The sequence below is a fragment of the Dipodomys ordii genome, unplaced genomic scaffold (genome assembly GCF_000151885.1).
Source record: "Dipodomys ordii isolate 6190 unplaced genomic scaffold, Dord_2.0 Scaffold65, whole genome shotgun sequence".
Classification (NCBI taxonomy): domain Eukaryota; kingdom Metazoa; phylum Chordata; class Mammalia; order Rodentia; family Heteromyidae; genus Dipodomys; species Dipodomys ordii.
Genome location: NW_012267281.1, coordinates 5,432,336 through 5,458,571, shown reverse-complemented (window position 1 = coordinate 5,458,571; position 26,236 = coordinate 5,432,336). Strand labels below are relative to the sequence as shown.

General features: G+C 37.3%; 1 protein-coding gene across 1 annotated transcript in view; it reads left to right on the top strand.

The window, feature by feature from the left end:
* The window catches only part of Pcca (propionyl CoA carboxylase, alpha polypeptide), a 301,142-nt gene that overhangs the window by 190,433 nt on the left and 84,473 nt on the right, over positions 1-26,236 (top strand). The window contains 1 exon segment of the mRNA XM_013023003.1: positions 15,927-16,029. Coding sequence (XP_012878457.1) covers positions 15,927-16,029 — 103 coding nt within the window.

Sequence of the window (26,236 nt, the reverse complement as noted above, 5' to 3'; positions counted from 1 at the left end):
AATAGAGGGCATGCTTGGCATCTTTTAAGAAATAGGGAAGGGACCTGGTGAGAGTAATTCCCAGGCTCACTTTTAAAGCTCAGTCCTCAGGACTGTGTGTGTACAATATTATCTACTTTCCTATAATATATATGTTTCAAGGTTTTTAAAAGTAAATGTTAGTTGGGCACCAGTGGCTCATGCTTGTAAACCTAGCTACAGGACACTGTGATCTGAGAATCACGGTTTGAAGCTAGCCCAAGCAGAAAAGTCCCTGTGAGACTCTTATCTCCAACAAACTATTCAAAGTGGTAGAGTGATAGCTTCAAATCCAAAGAGTCTCAGGGACAGTGCCCGAGTTCAAGCCCCAGGACAGGAAAAAAAAAAAAAGTTGACTCTGTTATTTTATAATTTTTTTCAAGATACATAGTAAATTAAATTTTGTTGGACTTCTTTTCTTTCTTCATTTTTTTTGCAATCACTATTCCACAGAGGATGTGTTCAGAATCCTAAACATTTATTTTATAAATAAATAATTAGAAAATAATTAGCAACATTTAACATTTAATCCTCAGGATTCACTTGTGGTTATTGATTGATAATGAAAACTAATGAAAGTTATTTTTTGCAAGTAAATACATAATAAAATTTACCATCATAACCATTTCTAGTGGTGTCAGCTCTAACCACATTATTATGCAATTGCATTAGAACCTTTGCTTTTTATTGAAACAAACACTATATCCATTGAACGTTGATCCTGGTAACCACTATTCTACTTCCTGTTTTGATAATCAAACTTATTTACTTCAGTATTTGTACTTCCTTTATAATAAATCTCCCTAAACTTAAAAATCCAGTGTAATAATGTTTCACTTGTTTTCTAGAGGGAGCAATCCTAAAATCACTTGAAGCTTCCAGGTTTGGGCGATGAAAGGTTGATTCAAACAAATGGGTTATCATGTGTCATGTACAAGAACAAAAGGTTCAGAGATAGGAGTCAGGCCATGTCTGCCTGGCTTTCTAGGCTTTGCCTTCATCTGGTGCTGGGCTTCATCAGAAGGCTGATAGCAGACTAGGTATGGACTAGCTACTAGACTAGGTCTAGATAGGGTCATCTTTCTTATTTCTTATCTCTAAGAAATAAGAAGCCTTTCCCAGAAGTTACCCAGCTTCTACTTCTCAGTTCTCATTGACTAGAAATAAATTACCTGCCTATTGCTAAACCAGTCACTGAAAAGGAACTGGAATATCGTGATTGTCTTAGATTAATTTTTGATATGAAATGCATGCTACGTAATCAACTAAAATAACTTACTTTCTATTCATCATAACTTTGTGTCTTCCTTTCTGTAAGTCATAATATTTGCTTTTTCTATACCATTCTATTGGCTAGAACTTCTAATACCTGGAAATGTGTAAGTGCATACAATGTTGGTGTCAGAGACATGGACTCTTCCCTGGTTTTGCCAATTCTGTTTCCTCATTAATAACGTGGAGATAATAATAGTTTATGGAGAGAATTACTGTTAATGTACAATGAGATATACTTATTAACACATTGCTCATGAAAGTTAGATGCCCATCAATGGTTTTCTCTTAAAAAAAATTTTTTTTTTTTGGGTCAGGTCGTGAGGCCTGAACTCTGGGGCTGGGTGCTGTCCCTCAGCTCTTCGGCTCAAGGCTAGCGCTCTACCACTTGAGACACAGCGCCACTTCCGGCTTTTTTCTTTTTGCTTATGTGGTGCTGAGGAATCGAACCCAGGGCCTCATGCATGCAAGGCATGCGCTCTACCACTGAGCCACCTTCCCAGCCCCTCCCTCTTAAAAATTTTTATAAGTCCTCAATAACAACTATTTTGTTTGAAGGATGGTGGCAGTTACTATACTCATTTCACTCTTGATTAATTGGAATGCCTTGATGATTTAAACACCAACAGATATGAAGCTTTCCCCCTACTTGAGACAGATTCTTCTGGTTGTGGGGCTTGAACTCTGGGCCTGAGTGCTGTCCCTCAGCTCTTCAGCTCAAGTCTTGCTATAAAGTCCAGGCGGGGCTTGGACTTAGGATCCTCCTTCCTTGATCTCCCAAGTGCTGGGATTATAGGTGTGTACCATCATGCCTGGCTGAAATATTTATATCTTGTATTAAAGATGTATCTTTCCTTTCTTACTGAATAAGTGAGTCAGCTATATATGAAATGTAATCATATGCCTTTTAATGGCACCTTTTACATCATGAGTTCAAGGTAGAGAATTTACCAGGGAGCAAAATAATTAAAAGAAAACAAAGGAAATTTCTATTCCCAGGCATTGCAATTCAGGTAGAGGATAGATAAGTCAGGTCAGTAGTATCCTTTGGTAGGACTGAAGATCATCTACCTTGTGACTATTTTGTCAAGAAAGAACAAACCAGGAAGGGATAAGGGAAGGAGTATAGATGGTGGATAATTAAGGTTTTAATGTAAACGGATAGACTGTTTGGCTGAGAGGATTATCCTTAGAACAAAAGAAAAAAGGAGTAAAGGAATGAGTCATGTCTATATCAGAGGGAAGCTCTTTTGGTCAGAGGAAAGAGCAAAGAACCCGAGGTTTAAGTATGTTTGGCATTTTTGAAGAGTATCAAGAAGCCAATGTGGTTAAAGAGGACTATACAAGTTTTTGTTGTAGTAGCAATGGAGCATCTCAAAATAGGTTGTGGTAAAGACTTATTTAGGCTTTTAATCATAGTGAAATGAAGACATTTGTATGTTTTGAGTTTCTTTAAGAAAATTTGATGCAGCATTATATATTAACAATATCTTTTGGGCTCCAGGGCTAAAATTTAGATTGTTAAGGAGTAGTAGTAGGAGGCAGGAGACCATGAGAGGTGGTAGGCAGTAGTCAAGATCAGAGCCATGGAAAACTCCAACTCCAGGAGTCTCACACATGAGGAGGAATCCTACATAGGAGGCCCAGAAGGAGCAGCAGAGGAGGGTGAAAAGCTAGGCTTGGCTGAGTTCAGGGAGCCAAATGAAGAAAAGGTAGCCAAGAGGCAGGAGTTCAATTGTAAGGACGCCAATGTGAAAGGAAAATGAACATTAATGAGGGAAGATTGAGGTTATGGATTATTTGATGTATGTGTGTTAAAATGGAACAATGAAGCCTGCTCAAGACTGGTTTGGGATGTGGGGAAGGAAGGATAAGGAAGAGGGACAGAGGGAGTGAGACTGAGCTGGGTATCTTGTAGGCTTATATGGATTCCCTTGACCAATGAATTGATGCTAATCAAAAATGTGGAAAAGAAGGAAAACGGCTGTTAGCCATTGCATTGAAGTCTGGGAGTCCCAGGGGAACAGTACAAGAGCCATTTTAGAGAATGCCAGGTGTACTGGGAGTTAAAGTTGAATTGGTGGAAGCTCAAGAAAGAATGCAGAGAGACATTGGAGATGGCAGATACTGGCTTCTTTTGAGGATTTGCCTTTTTGTGTGTACAGAAAGCCTGGTGCTTTAGTCTGGTTTTACAGAGAAGGGGCCTTTCTTAAAGGATGCCCTTTTAAAAAACATACCATTAGTGTGTTTTCAACATTTTTTTTCCAGTCCTGGGACTTGTACTCAGGGCCTGGGCACTGTCCCTGAGCTTCTTTTGCTCAAGGCTAGCCCTCTACCACTTGAGCCACAGCGCCAGTTCTAGCCTTTTCTGTGTATGTGGTACTGAGAAATGGAACCCAGGGCTTCATGCATGCAAGGCAAGCACTCTACCACTAAGCCACCTTCCCATCCCTGTTTTCGACATTTTTGTCATATTAGTACTCTTCAAAAAATGGTTTTCAGAAATTGTTCATTAGCACTTTGAAAATTAACATGATAGAACATTGCTCTGATGGAACTGATAAATATAGAGAGTCAAGATATATCTTATGTGTGCTCACTGACATTTCAGGGTATGATTGTGTACCCTATATCTCTTAAATACTGAAAGTACATATACCAAGTACATTGTTTTATCCATGACATTTGCTTTAGTCACTTGCTTAGGTGAGGAAGTTTCTAGAGTTGCCTGTGGATCTTTTGGCCCCCTCAGCTAGCAGGAATTGTCAGCTGTTGATGTAGAGCACAATGGAATCCTCATGGAGCAAGGTGTCGGAGTTTGTCCCAGCTCCATGCCCATGTGTCAAGGTGGTGAGGCCTTTGCCAGCATTTCAACTCCTGCTTCATTTTCTTCCTCTAAAAAAATGGCAGCTTTGAATTGGGCTGGCTACTGAAGGCTTCTTTAGCTCCGATCCTATTTGAATTGCATGAGGTCACCGATTTTACTTTATCCTCATAATTTCCTTTTTTTGACATTTGAGCAGAGGTTAAAGACTCAGAAAATGGAACACTATGGCTTATGATAATGTTGATGAAAATAGTTCAGCCTGAAAGGTTAAGAGAAAGCATTCACTTTTGTGAAAGATGACCTTGGCTGCATGCACTCAGTGTAGAACCAGCACTTTGTACTCAGATTTGGTAGAACACACCAAGTATCTTGACCAGCTGCAGTCTGCCATCAGTTTAACTCCTTCAAACACAGTCACACAAGGGGAAATTATATTCACTTGATTTCCCTCTCAGTGCTATTGTTTTGTCTACATCTGAATTGTATTTTCTTTCTTCCTATGGTTGCCTGATGAAATGAAGAATCGATGTCTTAGTGATTTTTACCTGACAGATGCAATTGTGTGTGTACGTGTGAGGTGGTGGTGGTATTCTTGCTATACAAGAAAAGAAAAAGGGGCCTTCCTTGGTCTCAGAAATATAATTCATTCACCTGCTATTAATTTTGAATTGAATGATTAAAATTTCAGGTTTTGAAATATGATCTTAACTATTGATAACTGGGGAAAGGAATGTAGGAAAAAGTAGCCATGTGACAATAATCCCCAAGGAGAATCCAGTATTATTATTCAGTTGCATATTGCTTTTAATTTAAATGTCTTCTGCACTTAAAAGAATATGGCATTATAACACCAGCTATGAAAATGAAGCACAACTTTTGAATTATATTTGTTTTATGACTATTTCTGATAAGTCACATTGATACAATAAAATTGTACTTCTGATATATAATTGATCATATAATAAAAACAACACTTTGTAAATTTATAAACATAGCTGTGCTATAAATATTTGGAAGCATCTGTATCTAACTATATAGCTATACTTTATATATTTGGAAACATGTTTATGTTCAAACAAATACCCTAAAATAGCAGCAAGTATATAGAAATATAGCCTTTTTAAAAACTGTTTTGTTAAGAGACTCTCAGTTATTTAATGTGACTGTGTCTTAGATGATTTAGAAATCTAAGTGATCTTAAGTGGAAAGTATTGGTTAAGTAGATAAAATAGCCCATTTATAATTTTTGCTAAATATTACACTTAAAACATTTTTCTTCAATTTGATTGTATCATGAAGGCTGATTGGAAGATAGAATAGGCTCATTATTGTGGAGAATTTCTCTGTTCCCTGCAATGACTCCCAAAGCTCTTGCACACTTCATCAGTATTATTGTAATTCTTTGGCTGCAGGATATTTGGCAGCTGTTACACCCCACTGGCAAATCCTATTCATACTTCTTTCCCATTCACCATTGCCATTGGAGAATCGATTTCTCTCTCCTCTACTCTAACCTTTCCCAATTCATCTTGGATTGTTCAATGTGAAACATTTTAATTTCATATCATACAGCTATTCAGCTCACAATCCCTTTTTTAACCTGTCACCAGGGTAACAGCATAGCATGCTTTCTTTAGGCAATCAAGTTTTTATTTCACGTGCTTAATGTTGCATTAAATGTTTGCATTTTGTTTAACCCCCCCCCCTTAAATACATTGAACTCTGGATATGTTTTATAGTATAATGAAATCCTTGATTTTTGAATTGAAACTAAATCAACACCATCAGTGCATTTATAATAAAATGTCAAAAGATTAATTTACATAATACAAAGATTATTATTAAAAATCCAAGCTAGCCCATCTGTGTAAAGCAATTTTCTGTAGGTAATGAAGCAATATTTGTATATATTTTATGTTCAGCCTTGTTCCAGAAAAGGATTTAAGATTGGTTTAGAGAGATTTGTTAGGGAGATATATGGAAAATTTAAAAGACTAATGGAATTAGTGTTAATGGGAAAATATATCTTTTGAAGATAAAACTTGAATTTTCAGTAGATAATTAATGCTTTTTGCTCTCTGAAGATAATGACATATATATATATATATATATATATATATGTATTTGGTGATGGATGAAATTATGGGAGGTATAAGAGTGAGGCTGAAGGTCTGTCTAGATCCATTTGGGCAGTATATTCAGTAGGATCTGTTCATCAGTTCACTTTAGTATTACCATAGAGATGAACAAAGATAAAAGTGCACATGTTTAAGTTTTGGTTCTTTGAGTTGTCTTGACTAGATGGAATTTCCCTCTTTAAAGCTATCTTTTCAACTTAATACCTAGTAGTAGTTTCAGTGAAACTCTTCTATGAGTAAATTCTATGGAATTTAGAAAATACTAAGAGATATAAGTAGAAATGAAAGGTGAAAGATAGTGAACCATGTTATTGAAAAACATTCCTTTCTTAGCTATTTGTGTCCTAACATAATCAATAAAGTTTCACACTAATTAGTAGGATAAACTCTGAATTACACTTAAAAAAATCTTTACTTTCTTAGTTTTCTAAAAACCTTTTAAAGTCTCTGTATATTTTTAATTCTCTTACCTTTGACTTGATTCTCTTTGGAAAGTTCTGGCTTCTGCAGTAGTTCAGGCTGATGGCACTGTCTCCAGTGCTCAGGTGTCATTGATGGCCCTGGAGCCAATGCCCGTGCTTTGATCATGTGTATCATGAAGACTGCTGTCCTTTGGTAAATTCCTCCATATAGCTTTTAATGGTGATAATCTTTGCCATCAGAATTTAATATGCCTGAGCTTATGTCAGAAACAAAACACTCTCTGGCCATTGAGAACCTTAAACAGGATAAATTGGCATAAAATCAGTAATTCCCAACTCTGTAGAATGCCAAGCACAAAAAGAAAAGTCCAGGCAGTTGTTCCTGAGAGAAGGAGCCTGGTCTTCTTGTTTGCCACACTGTGTTATGTAAAATGTGCAGCTTTGACAGAGTTACAAGACGTGAAGGAAAGTGCAAATATGGCCTGTCCGCAGGATAGGCAGGCATAAATAACTGTTGTTTAGGAGAGGATCTAAAGATTGAAGTTACAACACCGTGACTATAAAAAATCTTGTTATAAATATGTGCAGAGAACTAAATGAAATGAGATGAAGAATTAAAGATCAGTTGTTAAATAGAAAATATTAATAAAGAGATGAATGATAAAACAGCACGTAACAGTTTGGGAGGCAAAAAGCAAACGACAAACATAAAAAGTGTATTTATTATATGGGTTCAAAACCAGAATTTCCACTGGCAGAAGAATGAGTGAATCTTCAAATGTAAAGATATATCCATTAAGATCTGTTGTATGGTACACAAAGGAAAATGAAGAAAAGTAGAGCCTTAGACATAAAAAGACAAGTCAAGGATAGCAACATGTAAGTGTTATGAGCCCCAAATGGAGAAGAGAAAGGAACAGAAAGAAAATTTTAAGAAATCATGGCCAAATTTACATTTGGTGAATAACATTAGTCTGTACATTCAAGGTTCTTCCTAAAATGCAGGTAGGAGAGATCCACACTATACAAATGATGAAAGCAGTAAGAAAAAGCAGTTCCTCACATAAAATTGATCTTCAGTAAGATTAAGAACTTCTCAAGTTTCATGGAGGCCAGAAGAGATATGTAGAATGCTATGTTGAAGAAGGTCAACCATAAATGTTCTATTAGCAAAGTCATCTTTTATGAAGCTACCATGAAGATATTTACAAGTTAGCAAACCCTGAGAGAACTGGCTGCTGGCAGACTTGTCCTACAAGAAAGGAATGGAGGGGCTGGGAAGGTGGCTTAGTGGTAGAGTGCTTGCCTTGCATGCATGAGGCCCTGGGTTCGATTCCTCAGCACCACATAATCAGAAAAAGTTGGAAGTGGCACTGTGGCTCACGTGCTAGAATGCTAGCCTTGAGCAAAGCAGCTCAGGGACAGTGCCCAGGCCCTTGGTTCAAGCCCTGGGACTGGCCAAAAAAAAAAAAAAAAAAAGCAAAACAAAAAAGAAGAGGAGGAGGAGGAGGAAGAAGGAGGAAGAAGGAGAAAGAAAAAGAAGGGAATGGAAGCCACCATCTCTGATCCTAGCTGTGCAGGAGGCCAGTGGGGGTGTGGCTCAAGTAGTAGAGTGTCAGCCTTGAGCAAAAAAGCTAAGGGACAGTGCCTGAGTTCAGGCCCTAGTATTGGAAAAAAAGAAAGGAAGGAAGGAAGAAGAAGGGCAAGGGGAACACTGAAGAAGTAGTTTACATGCACACAAAAAGCACCAGTGATGCTAATTCCATAATAAAAGACATCATACACATGCTTTTCACTGTGTAGCATCGTTTCCCCCATTTTTCTGATTTAAAGGATAAGTGCACAATGCAATAATTACAAGATGAGGGGCACAGAATAAGAGAACAAAGGAGGGTAGGACATACATTATTGTGTGTGAGGTGGCATCATTCCAAACTTGATTGTTTCATATATATATAATGGTTCCCAGCCCAAAGAAATAGTAATTGCTTAAGGAAGTGGAATTATTTTCCTGATTTGATCATTTCACACTGTATACATGTGTCACATTATATTCTACCCAATAAACATACATGCATGTGTAATGTGTGTGTGTGTGTGTGTGTGTGTGTGTGTGTGTAATAAAAGAGGAAAGCAGTTACTCTACAATTTGCAGTGAAATTATGAACCTTAAGTTTCATCGTTTGTCCTTTCATTAACTCTGGTTTTAACTGTGAGCACCCTATTATGGAGTAAAGTGAGTCTAAGAATTTATTCTTCTTGAATACACTCTACTTCTTCCTCCCATCCTATTTAGCTCCCATGAGCAAGGGCATATGGTATTTGTCTTTATGTGTCTGGCATATTTCCTCCATTATATCTTCCATCTCATCCTCTTTGCTACAGATGACAGGATTTCATTATTTTTTATGACTGAATAGTATTCCACTCTTTACATATAGCACATTTTCCCGTATCTTTTCATCATTTCCACCTATCATCTTTTCCTTATCTTTTCATTGTTGCTGCAATAAGCATGGAAGTACAGCTGTCTTTTAGATAAATTGATTTAATATTCTTTAGGTTATACACTGGCTATTAAAAAATAAAACAAAACTGAATAGCTTTGCCAAAACAGTATAGGAGGATTTTCAGATATTTCTATCCCAGGCAAATAACAATAGCGAAATGATAAATAATTTTACTTAGCATTTCTATGCCAAGTACAAATTTAAGCATTTTATGTTTTCTCTCATAACCAACATGTAGGTTCAGTATTTTTAATTTTACTGATTATCCAAATCTATGTATAGCCCTTTAAGCCTTTGCGTACAAAAGAAAAAAAATGACATACACATACCAATAACTTTAGGCTCACATATCACTCATATAATTAATTGTAATACTAACAACACCAAATTTGAGGGTATTCTGTATTCCTCTGCATAGGAGTTATTAATTTTTATTTTTAGTTTTTACTGTTGGTCCTGAGGCTTGAACTCAGGGCCTGGGTGCTATCCTTGAGCTTTTTTTTTCCTTCTCAAGGCTAGTGCTCTGTGACCTGAGCCACAGCTCCACTTCCAGTCTTTTCTTTTCTGGTAGCTAATTAGTGATAAGTGTCTCAAGGACTTTACTGTCCAGGCTGGCTTTAAACTACAGTCCTCAGACCTTAGCTAGGATTATAGGCATGAGCCACCAGTGCCCAGCCTGAGCATAGTTTTGTGATCGATTTCTCTATGCATTCTCAGGTGCTTGCACATACACCTTTTAAATTGCATATAGGCGAAATTCTGACCCTCTGTGCCTGCTCCTAGCTTTGAAGGCTTCTCTGAATGCTTCTTTTCTCTTTCTTCTGCAGCAATCTTGCTTAGGCATAGAATTTTGTTTGCTTTGGCACTACCCTCTGTTTAAAATTCCTTTAATCTGCTCATTCCATGTTTTTAAAATGCATTTTGATGGTTGATGGTTCTATGAAGCATGTAACATGGATTTATTGCACTACTAAAGCATTCATTTGTGACCCCTCTTCTGTCTTACCTTGTAAAAGTGGATTTTTCAGCAGATTGTTGAATTTTGTCCTTCGTGGAGTTGTTCCTCTCACCTCAGACCTTGCCACACACACACACGCAGTTGGGGAAATAAGAAACAACTCATACACTAGATCTAAAGTTTCATTAAAATTGCTATTTCTTGTCTCAGGCATTTTAAGTGGGCCATCTGTCCAAACATCGTTCTCTCTCTCTCTCTCTCTTTTTTTCTGATCATTTCCTCGACTTATTCATGAGCTGTGGGAAGGCTCCTTTGTAGTCTCCGTGGAGCTGGTTCTGTCCCCCCTGAACACATCTATGTGCTTGCATAACATAGCTTTTCACCATGGTGGAAATTCTCTGAACTTGGTTCAGATGAATGGCCCACTTTCTGAGGGCCTTTTTCTTCCTGCAAAGATTTGTATGCAGGAACTGACCTCAGTGGCTATGGAATGCAGCATATTATCGTGGATCATTTTACAGACCACCCACTGTGGAAGTTATGATGAAGCATTTTTGATGATTCTTTGACCATTAGCATTGTTTTAACTGTGTATTTCACACTCACATAGGTAGTGGCATAATCAAAAATCAACATTTGAGTATCTTATTAGATGTTTTTAAGATAAGTGCAGGATTTGCTAACTAAAGGTTCTGTCAGACTAGGTCTATGTCTTCATAATAGAATCATACTAATATCTCTACATTAGAATTCTTGGCAGGCTTTTAAATAGAATAGAATATTCTGGTAAATTAAATGTGTCAGCATTAAAATTGGCCACAATGTTTGACAGCTTTTCACTGTAAAATAGAGAAAAAAACTAGGTTTTATCAAGCAAATTCATTCTGGCCAGTGGATGATAATCAAAGTAGACGGGCCTGGGTAAGAGCTAGGAATTTTTTTGTGTGTGTGAATTTCTCTTTATTGTGTTTTTTAAAGTTTTGCTTGTTTTTTGAAGTCTTACCTTCACATCAGCATTTCAGATTAAGTTGCACAGGTGAACCTTTGGTCCAGTGGCAGTCTTCACTTCAAACGCCCTTTGATAGAGGAAACTGTGTTCTCGTGTTCTCTATCACTTCTGTGGTGAGCTGAGTGAAGCTTGGGGCCTTTACTTCTTTTATTTTTTTTAACCGAGACTATTCATAGCAATCTTCCCTTTTCTGTGTGTGTGTGTGTGTGTGTGTGCGTGTGCGTGTGCGCATTAACTTGCACGCACGCACACGCAAGCGTGCTAATCCTAAGACTTGAACTCAGTGCCAGGATGATGTCATTGAGCTTTGGTTTTCAATGCTAGTGCTCTACCACTTGAGCCACACATAGCTCCACTTCCAGCTTTCTGGTGGTTAATCAGATATAAAGTCTCATGGACTTTCCTGCCTGGGTTGGCTTCAGATCTTAGATCTTCAGATCTTAGTCTCCTGAGTAGCTAGTATTGCAAATATGAACCATTGGTGCTTGGTGGCTTTTCTTTTTAAGTTCTGTCCATCAGAACTGGCATGTGCTGGGCCAGTGTTCTGCCACATGAACACATGTGATTTCTCTTTAAAAAATTAAAATATAACTTTAGATTATTGTAACAATCATGATTGTGCTTGTTGAATTGAAATGAGTCATTTAAAATATTGATTAACATACTCCTAAGAATGTACGGAAATAAAGCATATGTGTTTTTAGATTGAATATATTATTTCTACTTTGTCTATTTCTGCTTCTGAAAAATGTTTATATTTATTCTTTAGCTGAAATATATGTCCAACCCATCCATTTCATTTGAACCAAAACAAAATTATTTTTTTTTTTTCTGTCGGTCGTGGGGCTTGAACTCTGGGCCTGGGCGCTGTCCCTCAGCTCTTCAGCTCAAGGCGAGCGCTCTACCACTTGAGCTACAGCGCCACTTCCGGTTTTCTGGTGGTTTATTGGAGATAGGAGTCTCACGGTCTTTCCTGCCCGGGCTGGCTTTGAACCGCGATCCTCAGATCTCAGCCTCCTGAGTAGCTAGGATTACAGGCGTGAGCCACCAGCGCCCGGCCAAAACAAAATTATTGTTGAACTCAGGGCCTGGGCTCTCTCCCTGAGCTTTTGCTCAAGGCTCGTGCTCTAGCACTTGACCACAGCTCTGTGGCTGGCTTTTTGGTGGTGAATTGGTGATGAGTCTCTCAAATTTCTCTCCCTGGGCTCCTTTGAACACTGATCCTCAGATCCTAGCCTCCTGAGTAGCTAGGATTACAGGCGTGAACCACTGGTGCCTTGCTCCAAACAAAAATTTAAAGCCATGGAAAGGTAGAAGGCAAATTTGATCTGTAGAAGACTGAACTCATGCAGGGATTCCATACTTTTGCCTCTGATTGGAATCTCAAGGTCTAGTTTCACAGTGAAGCCTCTCTTTTACAGTCTTTTAATGTAATACCCTAAAAGTGTCACCTTGAAAGTTAAGTACCAGAGGAAGCCCTAGCTTCCCGTCTCCTGCTTAGTTCTGCTTCTTCCCATTTGCCCATGTAGGAATGTTGTTCAGCAGGATGGAAGGTGTTCCCAGGTGCACTGTTGGAAGAGTAAGGGCTGAGATGTCAACATTAGGGCTTTTACTCAGAAGCCTGTTCCATAAGGTTCCCCTGGGGGCAAGCTACAACATATATGAAACAGATGTGGATCAAAATAAAGCAGTGGAAAAATAAATAGTAGCTAGTTCCTGAAGAGTGGCAGCTCGTCTTGCCACCATCTGCAAGATCGCTTTCTGTGGGAAAAATGTGTCCTGCCTTGGAGCAGGATGTCAAGAGCAGCCGCTTCCCAGCTCCTCTGGCAGCAGGAAGATAAAAGGTCTCACTAGTCACTTGAAAGAGTTGCTTACATCAGGCCACAGTGGCTGAAAAATAACCACAGCATTTAGTGCAGGTGAAGGAGAAGACAGTTCCTGTGAGAGGTGACTTCCTCCCTGAAGAATCTGAGAAGCAATGGAGAGAGTCCAAAGCTACTGTAAAGGCAGCATTTTCAGTAACGGAGGGAAATAAGTGGATTAAAGTTAGCCTCTCCATTATTTAATGTAATCTTCAATATGTCTTTCTTATTCCAGTTATTATGTGCATAGTTTGATATAGAAGAAAATTGGCTCAGTGGAAAGATCTGGTATGATGGCAGAAGTTGTTTTGAACCAACTTCTGTGAGTTGGCAGAACCTGGGTGTTTTGTCCTCACTGTCTATAAATTTGGTTTAAAAGGGACTGGCCTTGATTTTGTGTGTGTGCTGGTCCCTGGTCTTGAACTCAGGGCTTGTTCTAGAGGTGGTTTTTATTATGTATTTATTTATTTATTTTTGCTTAAGGCCTGAGATCTACCACTTGAGCCACAGTTACTTCTGGTTTTTTTTTGTTTGTTTGTTTTTGTGGGTTTTTTGGTGGTTAATTAAAGATAAAAGTCTCACAGACTTTCTTGCCCAGCTGGTTGCAAACTTTGATCCTCAGATCTTAGCTTCCTGAGTGGCTAGGATTACTCATGGGCCACTAGCACCAGGCCAAGGGGCTGGCCTTTTAAGAGAATAATCAGAAATAAAATTGGATCCAAAGTGGGGCTTTTTTTTTTTTAAGAACTTGAATGATAGCTAGCTTGTTAAAGATTTAACGTATATTCTGCCAAGTGCTAATATTTAGTGCTTGGTAAATAATAATGGGTATAAATATTGTAAATAACATTTAAATTAGCTTAATTCTGAAATCATTACATCTGATTTCTTTAAAAATGCTTGGGGCCCACCACAGATGAATAGACCCAAAATTTGTGGTATCTATATACAATGGAATATTATGCAGCCATTAGAAAGGACAAAATAATGGCATTTGAAGGGAAATGGATGGAACTAGAAGAAATCATGTTGAGTGAGGTAAGCCAAGAGTAAATAGACAAACAGCACATGGTCTCCCTGATAAGTGGATGTTCAATCTAAAACATAAGTTAATAAGACTTGAGAAACAAAGGACCTCCACTCATCTGGTTGAATCACTACTAAATAACCCTATGCTGCTGATCATATATATGGTATTTATGTGCATACCAGAGGGAAACTAGGAGGAGGACACAAAACTAGAGGGAATCAGGGAAAAACATACAACAGCGGGACCCATCAGCTGCATTGGACATTGATCAAAATGAACTAAGCAACTCAAAATAACTGTATAGTCAAAGCCCATAGAACTCATAAACTTTATAGACCATGATAGACAATTTGCCCCATGAAGGTTAGAATGTGTTTGTGACTTTAACTAAGCATCACTATCCCACAATACTATAAAATTATGTAATCACGTAATCACAATAAAGAATTTGCAAAAAAAAATGATGGGGGCCACATTTGTTTTCTAAAATTTTTGTTTTTTGGCTTTGGGGTTTCTTTGTACTCTCTTCTGGCTACTTTGACCCAGTTTTTGTGGAGTTTGTAACACTAACCATACATAGCAAACGACTTAAGTGGTAAGACTAGCATTGTTCAGAGATCTGGAAGCCTTTTTTAGATTTTAGGTGTTTAATAAAACCAGCATTAGAAAGGACACAGACCATGTTTTATTTCTCTTTGGTGCTTTATAACTTAGTGCTAACCACTTAGTATTTGTTGAAGTTGCAACTTGTTTTTATAATCTTTATAATCTTTATAATTTTTTCTAATTGATACCACTAAAGAGCATTCTTTATTATTTTACAAGTAGAATAATATATAGAGGCACATTTTTAAAATGTGATTATAGTCTCTAAAAAGAATAAAATGAAAGCTGGGTGCTGGTGGCTCATGCCTGTAATCATAGCTACTCAGGAGGCTGAGGTCTTAGGATTGTGGTTCAAAGCCAGCTGGGGCAGGAAAGTTCCTGAGACTATTATCTCCATTTAGCCACCAGAAAACTGGACGTGGCACTGTGGCTCAAAGTTGGTAGAGTGCAAGCCTGAACAAAAATTGCTCAGGGATAGCACCTAGACCCTGAGTTCAAGCCCCATGGCTGACAAAAAAAAAAAAGAAAAGAAAAGAAAAAAAAAAGAATGAAATGAAAACAAAGTAATTCCGTATACCAAGCCATACTGACTTAGTAATTTATTGTATTTCTTTGAAGTTTAAAGTACATGCACGGTTCTTTATTGTAAATTTTCTTTTTTAAGAAATTGCCTTGAATAATAGCAAATATTGAAAAATTTACTGTTGATTAAGGGAGATAAACTTGTGAAGGATTGTCACAATTAAGCAACTGAAATTCCTCATGGATGGATGAGGGTTCTTAGAGGATATGATGTGCTGTGCTTTTCCCACAGTGGCTGCTGTGGTCCTTGGTTGGACCTGTTTGTTAAACCTCTTGGGTTTAAATCTGAAAACTTCTCCCCCTGACACATCCCATCCCCAACAGTAGAATGTTTTAAAATGAAATGTTCTGAAATACACTCTTCAGCAGGTTTATTCTACACACTTAATATGAAAAGAAAATTAGTTTATTGCAACTAGTATAAAATTCTTAACTATTTTAGGGCTGGGAAGGTGGCTCAGTGGTAGAGCACTTGCCTTGCATGCCTGAGGCCCTGGGTTTGATTCCTCAGTGCCACATAAGCAAAAAGAAAAAAAAGCCAGAAGTGGCTCTGTGGCTCAAGTGGTAGAGCGCTAGCCTTGAGCTGAAGAGCTGTGGGACAGTGCCCACGCCCAGAGTTCAGGCCCCAAAACCGGACCCCCAAAAAAATAAAAATAAAAATTCTTAACTATTTTACTTTCTTTCTACTTCAGAGTGCCAGTTGTGAAATCAGATATCGGTACATGGGAGCTTTGTATAAAACTGCGTGATGAGCAACATGCTGCTCTTGCATCCAACAGCGGGTCAACATTCTGTGTGAGTTTTATTTCTTTTCTTGGTTATGTTGAAGTTATCTTCCAATACTTAACACCATTTCTAACTTAATCAGTGACGGTTTAAATTTACAGTTTTCTACTGTATTCTCCTCTTTTTTAAAAAATTTGAATGTAAATGAACTTTTTGTTTTCTTATGCTAATTAGGAAGCACATTCCTACATTTAGCCACATTCTAAATCCACTTCCTGATACTAATTTTTGTTTCACGTTTATTGAAAAGTTTTTTTTTTAATTTTTGCCTTTGCTGTGGAGAACATCTTTAGTTATAATTTCAAATGTATAGTAGCTATCACCTGTCGGTGACTATTATCTTCACATTTCATGTTGTATACTGTTCTTGAGGTTAAGTTTACATTTTGAAATATTTTGTTTGTTTAAAGAATTTAACACTTGTGCCCTTGGACTACACTTGTTTAAATTCTAGTCTACAATGAATAATGTTCAGTAAGATTTTGGTGTTTGTATGGTAGTACAAATGATGTTTAAAATCTATGATTGGAAATCACTAGACATATCATAGTGTGTTGTTATTTTACTTTATATGATTTTTGTATGTTAGCCCAACCTCAAGGAAATCGCTAAATAGTTAATAGAATGAGCATGTGTTTACTCAGCCCTTCTCTTTTCCTGCTTCCACCAAAATATCGTTTTGTGTTGCAGATACAAATGACTTTTTAATCAGAATATTAAACAGTATTTGAAAGTCAAAATAATATGACTTTACTTTAAAAACTGATGTGGCTTGATGGGTGTGGTGCTTCTTTGTTCTTAGTAAGAAAATATTACCAATTGGAAATTAATGAGGCTCCATTAATTCAGTAGATACTTACTGCTTGCCTATTAGGCCAGATAAGGCCTGGGCGGTTGCCCTGGAGAAGCTGATATCCTTGTGTAGTAGTCAGACTTACAAATAAGTAAGATCAGTTCACTAATTGAGTACTGTTCCTTGATTTTCTTGATACTTGGATTCATTTTATATGCCAAAATACCTTGTTTATTGCAAAATGCCTTGTTTATTGAAAGAATGGTAGCTATGATGGAGTTTAATAGTAGGAAACCTTTTGTGATCCTTCACATTTCTTCTGACTCTGTGATATATTTCACAAGTGGGCACTAACCATCTATCAGGTTAAACAGTAACTGATATAAATTGAGTGGCAAATATTACCATCACAGTGGAGTGTCTTTCTAGGGTAGGTGAACTTTACAAAAATGTAGATTTCAGAAAATTTTCAGTTCCATATAGACTCACCACTGAGGCCTTTCTGAGATCTGTAATCTAAGACAATGATTGTTTTTTTAAAACAGCACTTTGCCTTAGACAACTGCTCAGATCATATGGTAGAGCTATAACTTCTTCGTACCTGTCTTCAATTCCATGGCCTGCCTGCTCAAGCCTGTGTCTCCTGAGTTTTTTCCTATAAAATGATCTCCTGCTTCATTGAATTTGAAATTAGTATATTTAAATTTCTCCAGAAAGTATCCAACCTGATACATGGTACCAAATACTATTTCTTGCACGTACTGACTTAGCAGCCATACCTGTGCAGAGCATATGCTCTAGGTCCTGAAGTCTTTTTTTCCTGGGCATGTTTCCCATCTGGAAGACTGAGCGCTCTGGGATAAGTAAAGGCACTGTAGTGTGAGAATATTTATATTGTCACTCTTTGTTTTCATCATCAAGGGAAATCTGTGATTGTTTACTTCATTTTCTAGAATACCCACTAACACATCAAGGAAAAAAATTATCTTAGAATGACAGTCTAGATATGGAGATAATATAAGCACAGTAAAGTTCAAATAAACCACTTAAAAATATATTAGATGTTTTAAAATAGGAGAAAATTTAAATGAGGAAAGTATAGCAAATGTGCAGATCTTCTGAACAATTCTACTGTTGAAAAAATGAAATAATAAATAGCCAGGTGTAATTCTAGCTATTTGGGATGTTGTGATCAAGTGGATCCTAGTTTAAAGTCAAGTAGAAGTTTTCAAGACCTTTTTCCCAACTCTCTTTGGGGGCACCATGGCTCATGTCTATCATCGTAAGTCATGTGAGTGCCAGAGATTGGGAGGGTTGCAGTTCTAGGCCAACTTGAGCAGAAAAATCCACAAGACTCCATCTCTCAGAGGGAAGCTGCACATGGTGACACATGCCTATCATCTTGGAAATGATAGGGTGCCTAAAATAGGCAAGCCTATTCTTAGACAGGGATTGAATCCCTATCTCAAAACAAAAGACAGAGCTGGAGGCATGGCTTAGTAGTAGAGTGCCTGTCTAGTAAGCTTAAAACCCTTTGTTCAAACCCCAGTACAGCCAATATAAATACATAGACAGATGTCAGTTTTCTCTTTATTTCATCTCATTCTGCTCTTCCTCTTCTCCCACAAGGTGGTAGCTTTCCTACAGGTATGTGCTTCTTGTACCTGTTATGATTTTAACATACGTTTATACCACAGCAGTGGTGAAAAAGAATGGTGCACAAATACTTAATACTACTTAATACACTTAATACTACGTAATATAACATGTACATCTACAGAATACACAAAACAAGAGCAGTTCTGTTTACAATAAAATTGTGAAGAATGTAGAGGAATATGGGGCAGGAGATACACAGGTCAGTGGTAGACCATGCATTTAGCATGCATGAAGCCTTGGGTGTAATGCCCAGGCCATGAGTTCAAGCCTTAGGACCAGCACAAACAGAAAGAAAGAAAGAAAGAAAGAAAGAAAGAAAGGAAAGAAAGAAAGAAAGAAAGAAAGAAAGAAAGAAAGAAAGAAAGAAAGAAAGAAAGGAAGGAAGGAAGGAAGGGAGGGAAAGAGAGAGAAAGAAAGAAAAGCAAGGAAGAAAGAAAAGCAAGGAAGGATAAAAGGAAGAAAGAAAAGAAGGAAGGAAGGAAGGAAGGGAAGAAAAAGGAAGAGAGAGAAGGGAGAGAATGAAGGAAGGGAGGGAAGGAGGAAGGGAGGGAAGGAAAGAAAGAAAAAAAGGAAGGAAGGAAGAAAGAAAGGGGTGGAGGAGCCAGACATGATGGTGCTCACCTGTAACGCCAGCACTTGGCAGCTGAGGTAGGAGAGTGATGAGTCACACAGCAACGTGGAACTCCGTCGAGAGATATTGCTTCAAAAAACAAACAAGTGGGAACAGGACTTGACATTTTCCCAAAAAGATATTTTAAGTGTCCAGTAAGCATGGGGAAAGATGCTCAGTATCATTAGTGACTAGGGAAATGCTCATCAAGCAATTAGCACAATGAGATACCACTTTCTACTCTCTGGAATGAGAAATGTCAGAATAGTCCAGATGTATAAGAAAATTAGCATAGAAATGTGATCTCTCCAAGGATGGAAAATGAGAGTTGTTTTTACATGCATTTAAACTATTTTTTGGCCTGATGTTCCATAATACTTACTAATAAATTAGAAAACAGCTATATATAGTACAATATTGAGAATTAAAGTACCCAATAACCCTACCTCCTTTTTTTGTGTGTGTGTGTGTGCCAGTCCGTGGGCTAAAGCCCAGGAGTGCTCCAACCGCCTCAGAGCTGTCCTTGAGATTTTCTGCTCAAGGTTAGCACTCTACCAGTTAGCCACATCTCTACTTACAGCTTTTTTGGAAGTTCATTGGAAATAAGAAACAGTCTCATAAACCTTCTTGCCTGGGCTGGCTTCAAAACAGGATACGCAGATCTCAGCTTTCTGAATAGATAGGATTACAGATATGAACCACAGGCACCACCCACATTTTTGTTTCTAATAGTTATTTTAGCCTATTTTGATGGAGCAGCTGACTACTTTGGTTTTCATTTACTGAAATTTTATCTTGTCTTAGGACTGGTTAAGCACTTCACATGCATGAATTCATGTAGTCCTGATAAATAGACATGATTAGTAGATTTTTCCCACTACAGATGAATTTACACATGAGTTTGGAAATTGAGATTCAGACATAGGGTTGTACAATTTTAGAAATTTAACTGTGCTGGACTGTGGCTAAGTCACTGTTAATATAAAGAATAATGTACAGAATATTTTTCTTACATTCATGATACTGGGTATGAGCAGCTGTTACAAAATATTTTTAAGACCTTGGGCCTGAGATGTAGCTCAGTAGTAGAGCACTTGCCTTACCATGCATGAAACCCTGGATTTGACCTCTAGTACCATACTCCCTGCCCACGTTTTTAAAAATCCTGTTACTTCCTGTAGATGTACTTTTCAAATTAGTGATAAAATTCAAAAATGACTTTTTAGCCATGATTTCATAGTTTCATCAAAGTAATTATATCTTTTTTGGTCCTCATAAGGTTTGAGATAGATAGATAGATAGATAGATAGATAGATAGATAGATAGATAGATAGATAGATAGGATTTTGTGTCTAAAAGAATTTGTACTTTCATTTTGTTTTCTAATAAGGCTTGTTTTGGTTGATGTGAAATTCTCCCATCTTTGATGCCTGGGGTGGAGGGAGGGAAATGTTGTGTTTGTGTGGTATTCACATCATTGAAATTACCACCCTATATTTTTCTTTGCAAAGAAATGGTACAGTGATGAACATAGAATAAAAATAATAATTACATATGGATGCATAATAAGAAATAATTGTATACATGTCATTTGAAGTTTTCTTTCTCTGATATAACTAACCCTTTCCTAACTGTGTATTTTGTTGTAGATTTCTTAACTCATAAAACATTTTACCATAGTTTCTTTTCATGTTTAAAGAGTATTTGGGGGCTGGGAATATGGCTTGGTGGTAGAGTGCTTACCTAGCATGCATGAAGCCCTGTGTTCAATTCCTCAGTACCACATAGAGAAAAGGCTAGAACTGGCGCTGTGGCTCAAGTGGTAGAGTTCTATCTTTGAGCAAAAGAAGCTCAGGGACAGTGCCCAAGCCCTGAGTTCAAGCCACAGGACTGGCCAAAAAAAAAAAAAGTATTTTGGTTATTTGGTTTTAAGTGTAGCTGTTTAAGTGTTTGTGTACCAAGTTTATTTAAAAAAAATAACTGAATAAACTTAGAATATACGGTAAATAATCTTATACGCAAATCTTCAGTTTTTTGTGTTCTATAATATAATTTTAAACATATATTGAACAAGAGTATATATGTGCATTTAAGCCACAGTTGGTGTTCCTTTTATATTATTACAACATGAATAAAAATGGTAAAATCATGCCTTATTATACTTATAGGTATATAAGACACATAGTATTAGAAAAAACAACTAATAATGACTACCTTTTTGTCTGTAATGTCAGTTTTTAGACTAGGCTCTTGTCTTTAAAGATGAAAAGGACATCAGCAAATGAAGTCAGTTAACTATTTCATATATAACTATGTCTAAACTTTTATTTTAAAAGATCATCTGTGGCTGACATGTACAGGAGGCAGATAAGAAAGAATATTTTTGAAGGAGCATTTTAAAATGAATATTACAGTATCATTAGGAATTTTATAATTAAGAAATACTATGATCCTATTTAGAAATTGATCTTCAGTACATGATAGATATAAAAAGTTGAGGTAAATGTTTTGAAGTTATGTGACTTTCAATTTTTTTTCTTTTGACAGCAATTAAATATACATATATATATATATATATATATATTCATGCAAAGGATTTCGTCAGGTAATTTTTTTACTTAGGCATCCATAAACTTTAAAAGGTTTTCTAAAAAAGGAGAGAGGAAAAATTGTATTTGAGAGATAATATTTTTTTCAGTGGAATTATACAAAGTAAAAATGTACATAATCACATGAACATTTATTTTAGCTAGGGGCTAGTGGCTAGTGGCTCATGCCTGTAATCCTAGCTACTCAAGAGGTTGATATCTGAGAATCACAGTTCAAAGCCACCCAAGTCAGGAAAGTCCATGAGACTGTTATTCCCAATTAACTACCAAAAAGCCATCAGTGGAGTTTTGGCTCAAGTGGTAGACCACCAGCCTTTTGCTAAGCAAGAACACCTAAGCCCTGAAATTCAGGCCTTAGTACTAGTACTAGCACACATGTGTGTGCGTAGTACACACACACACACACAGACACACACAAAGAATACTCATATCCTTGATAAAAATTTCCATTTGAGGGGGAAAAATGACTGAATGAGGAAGTTGAGCAGAAACCGGATAGAATAATTCTTCCAAAGCCTTCTGCTTTTCCTTCTTGAGGTGCATAAATGACTCAGAGCAATGACTATGAAGAGTGAAGAGGTGTGTATGTTTTCCTAAGTGAAATATTGTGAGCTCAGTCCAAGGTTTTGCTTAGGATCCCAGAATTCATAATAATATCCTGGCATTCAAACATCACTGGGGGTGTTTTAGAGAACCAGTGATTCATCCTAAAAGTCCAAAAGTAACTTCCCCACCTGGAGCTGAAGAATGGCCCTTCAGAGCAAATGCATGCAAATCAGCTTGGTATGTGATGGAAGGGGGTCCAATAAACAAGGCTGTAGAAAAATCAAGCCTGAAGAGTAACCTTGCACAGCTTGATCTGTTGACTTTTAAATTCAGTCTTTTCAGTGGGAGTCAGACTCACTTTTGAACCATAGGACAAAATTTTCATAAAAATGTGAGGCTCCTGCCCACGTAATCTGGAAAATTGCCCGTCTAATTGGGTGCACAGCTGCACCTGTACCCTCTCAAATGGCTCAGGCATGTTGTGCTCAAGAGCCATATAGCTTGTTATGATGCTAAGTGAAGAACAAAAGTAAGTTGTAAAATTGAGTTACTTGGGAAATGAAATACATGAAATGATGAGATTGGTTGTTATGGTATTAGAGTTGGCAAATACTATAATTAAATCTTCAAGTTTTTTTTTAGCATGTTCTCTGATTTCTGACACAAGAATTTTAAGATAAAATGTTTAGTGTTGACACCAGATATTCAACTTTAGTTCAGTCCAATTTTATAATTCTTGGTGAAATAGATGTTGTAGTCCAGGACAGTATTATTGGTACTGGTCAAATTTCCACAGCAAAATGTTACTTTCAATTATTTTTTAAAATTAATTTTATTATGCTAGTGATCCTTCAAACTTATTTAAAATGAGCAGTGATCTGCTAAAATATTTGACTCAGCCATTTAGTGATTGTTTTTATACACACACACATATAGTCACTGTGCATTTATTTATTGTAATATAATTTAATGGCTGTTCATTGAGTATGTCCTATGACACAGTTTTTAGAGAAACAGTGGTAATCAAGAAAGAGAATAGAGGCCAGGCCTGGTGGCTCATATCTGTAATCTGGGATGGAAATTGAGAATCACAGGCAAAAAATAAGCAATCCCCCTTCCCTCCTAGTCTCAAAAAAAAAAAAAAAAGCCAAGTAACCTTACCTATGCAGGAGGAATAATAGTAGGAACTTGGTGCTATGCACTCAGCTTTGGGGGGAAAAATGTGAGATCCTGTCTGAAAAATTAAGGAAAACAAAAGGCTGAGGTTATGGCTTAAGAAGTAGAATGCCAGTCTACCAAGTGTGAGACCCTGAGTTCAAACTGCAGTACTGCCAGAGCAAGGTGGAGGATATATCTTACTTTTCATAGCTTGTCATTTGTTGAGAAAAACAAGCAAACGCCTGTGTCTGTAAAGTAGGAGAAGCACATGGTAATAAGTAGAGCAGATGATATGGAGAACAAATGCGGGAGCCCTAATCATGGGCTTGGAGATGGTTGATGGAAGCTTTAGGAAGGACACTGGGTGAGGGTGAGGACAAAAAGTCAGAGTTTTGAAAGCATGAATAGAAAGTACAAGGAGACATCTGATTCATTGGAAAGTGGAAGAAGTCATGTGCAGATGGGGATTGGAGGCAGGCTGGCATTCAGGGAGAAGGGTAACGAGAAGGGGGGGATAACGGAGGAATGGCTGAAGAGAGCTGTGGAAGCTTGTCAGCCATGTGAGTGAGCGTGGCTAGAGTGGATCTGGAGGGCAGAGCCACAGGCTTTCCTGCGAACCGTGTGCCAGGGTTCCGGAGGGGAAGTCACAAAAGGCAAGAGGCAAGTGAGGAGACTGAGACTGAGCCTTGACTACCAGTGCTATGACAATGGATGAAACCAGGTCAGGGTGAGAGAAGTTAAAATGGGAATCAGCTCCAGGGATGTAGCTAGATGATAAAACTAGTGTTATTTGAGCTGTAATAATAGTAACTAAATAAGATGTGTTTAGCACTAAGACACATACAATATGTCATTTATAGTCACTTTAAGTATCTATATCCACATATTTTATATCTATATCTGTCCTTTAATCTTTATACCAGTAATACTTTAGGTCTAGAAAGCCTAAGTGCTATTATTATTTTAATTTTAAATGTGAGAAAATGGAAGTATAGAAAGGTTAATCCATTTTCCCAAAGCCACACAGCTAGTCACTGTGTGGCTATTGAGACCCAGAATTCTATCCGTGGCTTCTGAGTTCCTACCTCCAAAATGCTACAAAATCTCAGCATGTAAAGGGAGAGACTGTTTTAACCAGATGAAGTCAGTAAATATTGAGAGGTTACATGAAATTAAAACTAAGATGTATCCATTTGTTGGCTTTAGCAAAACCAATTGAGAGTAGTCTCACTGGTATACTAGGGATAGAAAACAGTTGTAGTGCTAGAGATAGGTGAGTGGGCCTGAGTGACTCGTCTAAGAAAGACAAGAGGGTAAGGAGGCCAGCACTGTGGTTTGACAGGGCCATAGTGTTGCGGAGGGATGCATTCTGAGTTTGGAGTACATGGGAGGTGTTACTGGGGATTGAATCCAGGGGCCTTTCATACACACGTTCTACCATACAGCTGTATATGTCAGCATTCTTAAGTGCTTATAATACTGCCAGAAGGAAGAAGTGTTTGAAGATCAAGGTCTGAGCTAAAGAGAGAGGTAGCGCCGTTCTTATCTGAGGGAGAGGAAAAGGAGCTAGAGATGAGAGAATGGTGGCCATTTATTTTCTTCTAGCCATCTCTTTAAGAGCAACTTTTAGTACTGATCAACAGTTTTCAGAATTCCAAGTTGTTTTCAAATTGACAACTTATTATAAAAGTCATGTGTTTTGAGCCAAATACCATGAGTCAGTAAATTTGTCATACATATATATTGGTTGTGGGGCTTGAACTCAGGCCCAAATGTTGTACCTGAGCTTTGCTTTTTCTCTCGAGGCTAGCGCTGTACAACTTTGAATCACAGCATCACTTACTTCCATTTTTCTGGTGGTTAATTGATAAGAGTCTTACAGACTTTCCTGCCTGGGCTGGCTTTGAACTGTGATCCTCAAATCTCAGCCTCCTGAGTAGCTATGATTACAGGTATGAGCTACCAGTGCCCAGCTTTGTCATACTTTTAATAAGTTGATTTGATATCTAATCAGAATCTCTGTGTGGGTAGTACGTGTGCACGTGTACACGTGCATGCATGTGTGTGTGCACTGTGAATCAGAACCTTGCCTAAGTTATGCTTGCTATGAATGTTTGAAACTCTTTACAATGAAATGTGTATTTTACATTTCAGTAAATTTTAATAAGGGTAAATTTAGTTCAATTTCATTTGTCGACTTTTCTGATACATGTTATATTTAACATGTTGAAATACATTTTTACAGAATATTGCTTAATTACTTTTTTTTTTCCAGTCCTGAGGCTTGAACTCTGGGCTGGGGCACTGTCCTGAGCTTCTTTGCTCAAGGCTAGCACTCTACCACTTGAGTCTCAGCACCACTTCTGGCTTTTTCTGTGTAGGTGGATGCGAGGCAAGCATGCCACTGCTAAGCCACATTCCCTGTCTTTTTAATAACTTTTGAGGACAAATAAAACTGAAATGCTAAGATTAATAATATATGTACTCACAAAAATCATTTTATCATACATAAACTGATTAATTTATCTTTTGTTATATCAAAATTACTTATATTCTTGAGAAAAGATAAAATAAAGTAAGTTAAAGCATTTGCAGAGTTTTTTTTAAAGCACCAAGAATAAAAATTTAACCTACCTTCCACTGAGAATTTGATTTCAGTCTTTCATAAGTCAAATCTGGAGACCATTTTTTAAGCTAATTACTTTCATTTTTGTGGTTAACAAAAGATAATAAAGGAAGATAGTAAAGCAAGCTCAAGTTAAGTTACTTATATTTGTATTTAGAAATCAATGTCTTGAACAACAGCAAGAAATTCGTCAGCAGTGGAAACTGCAAAGCATA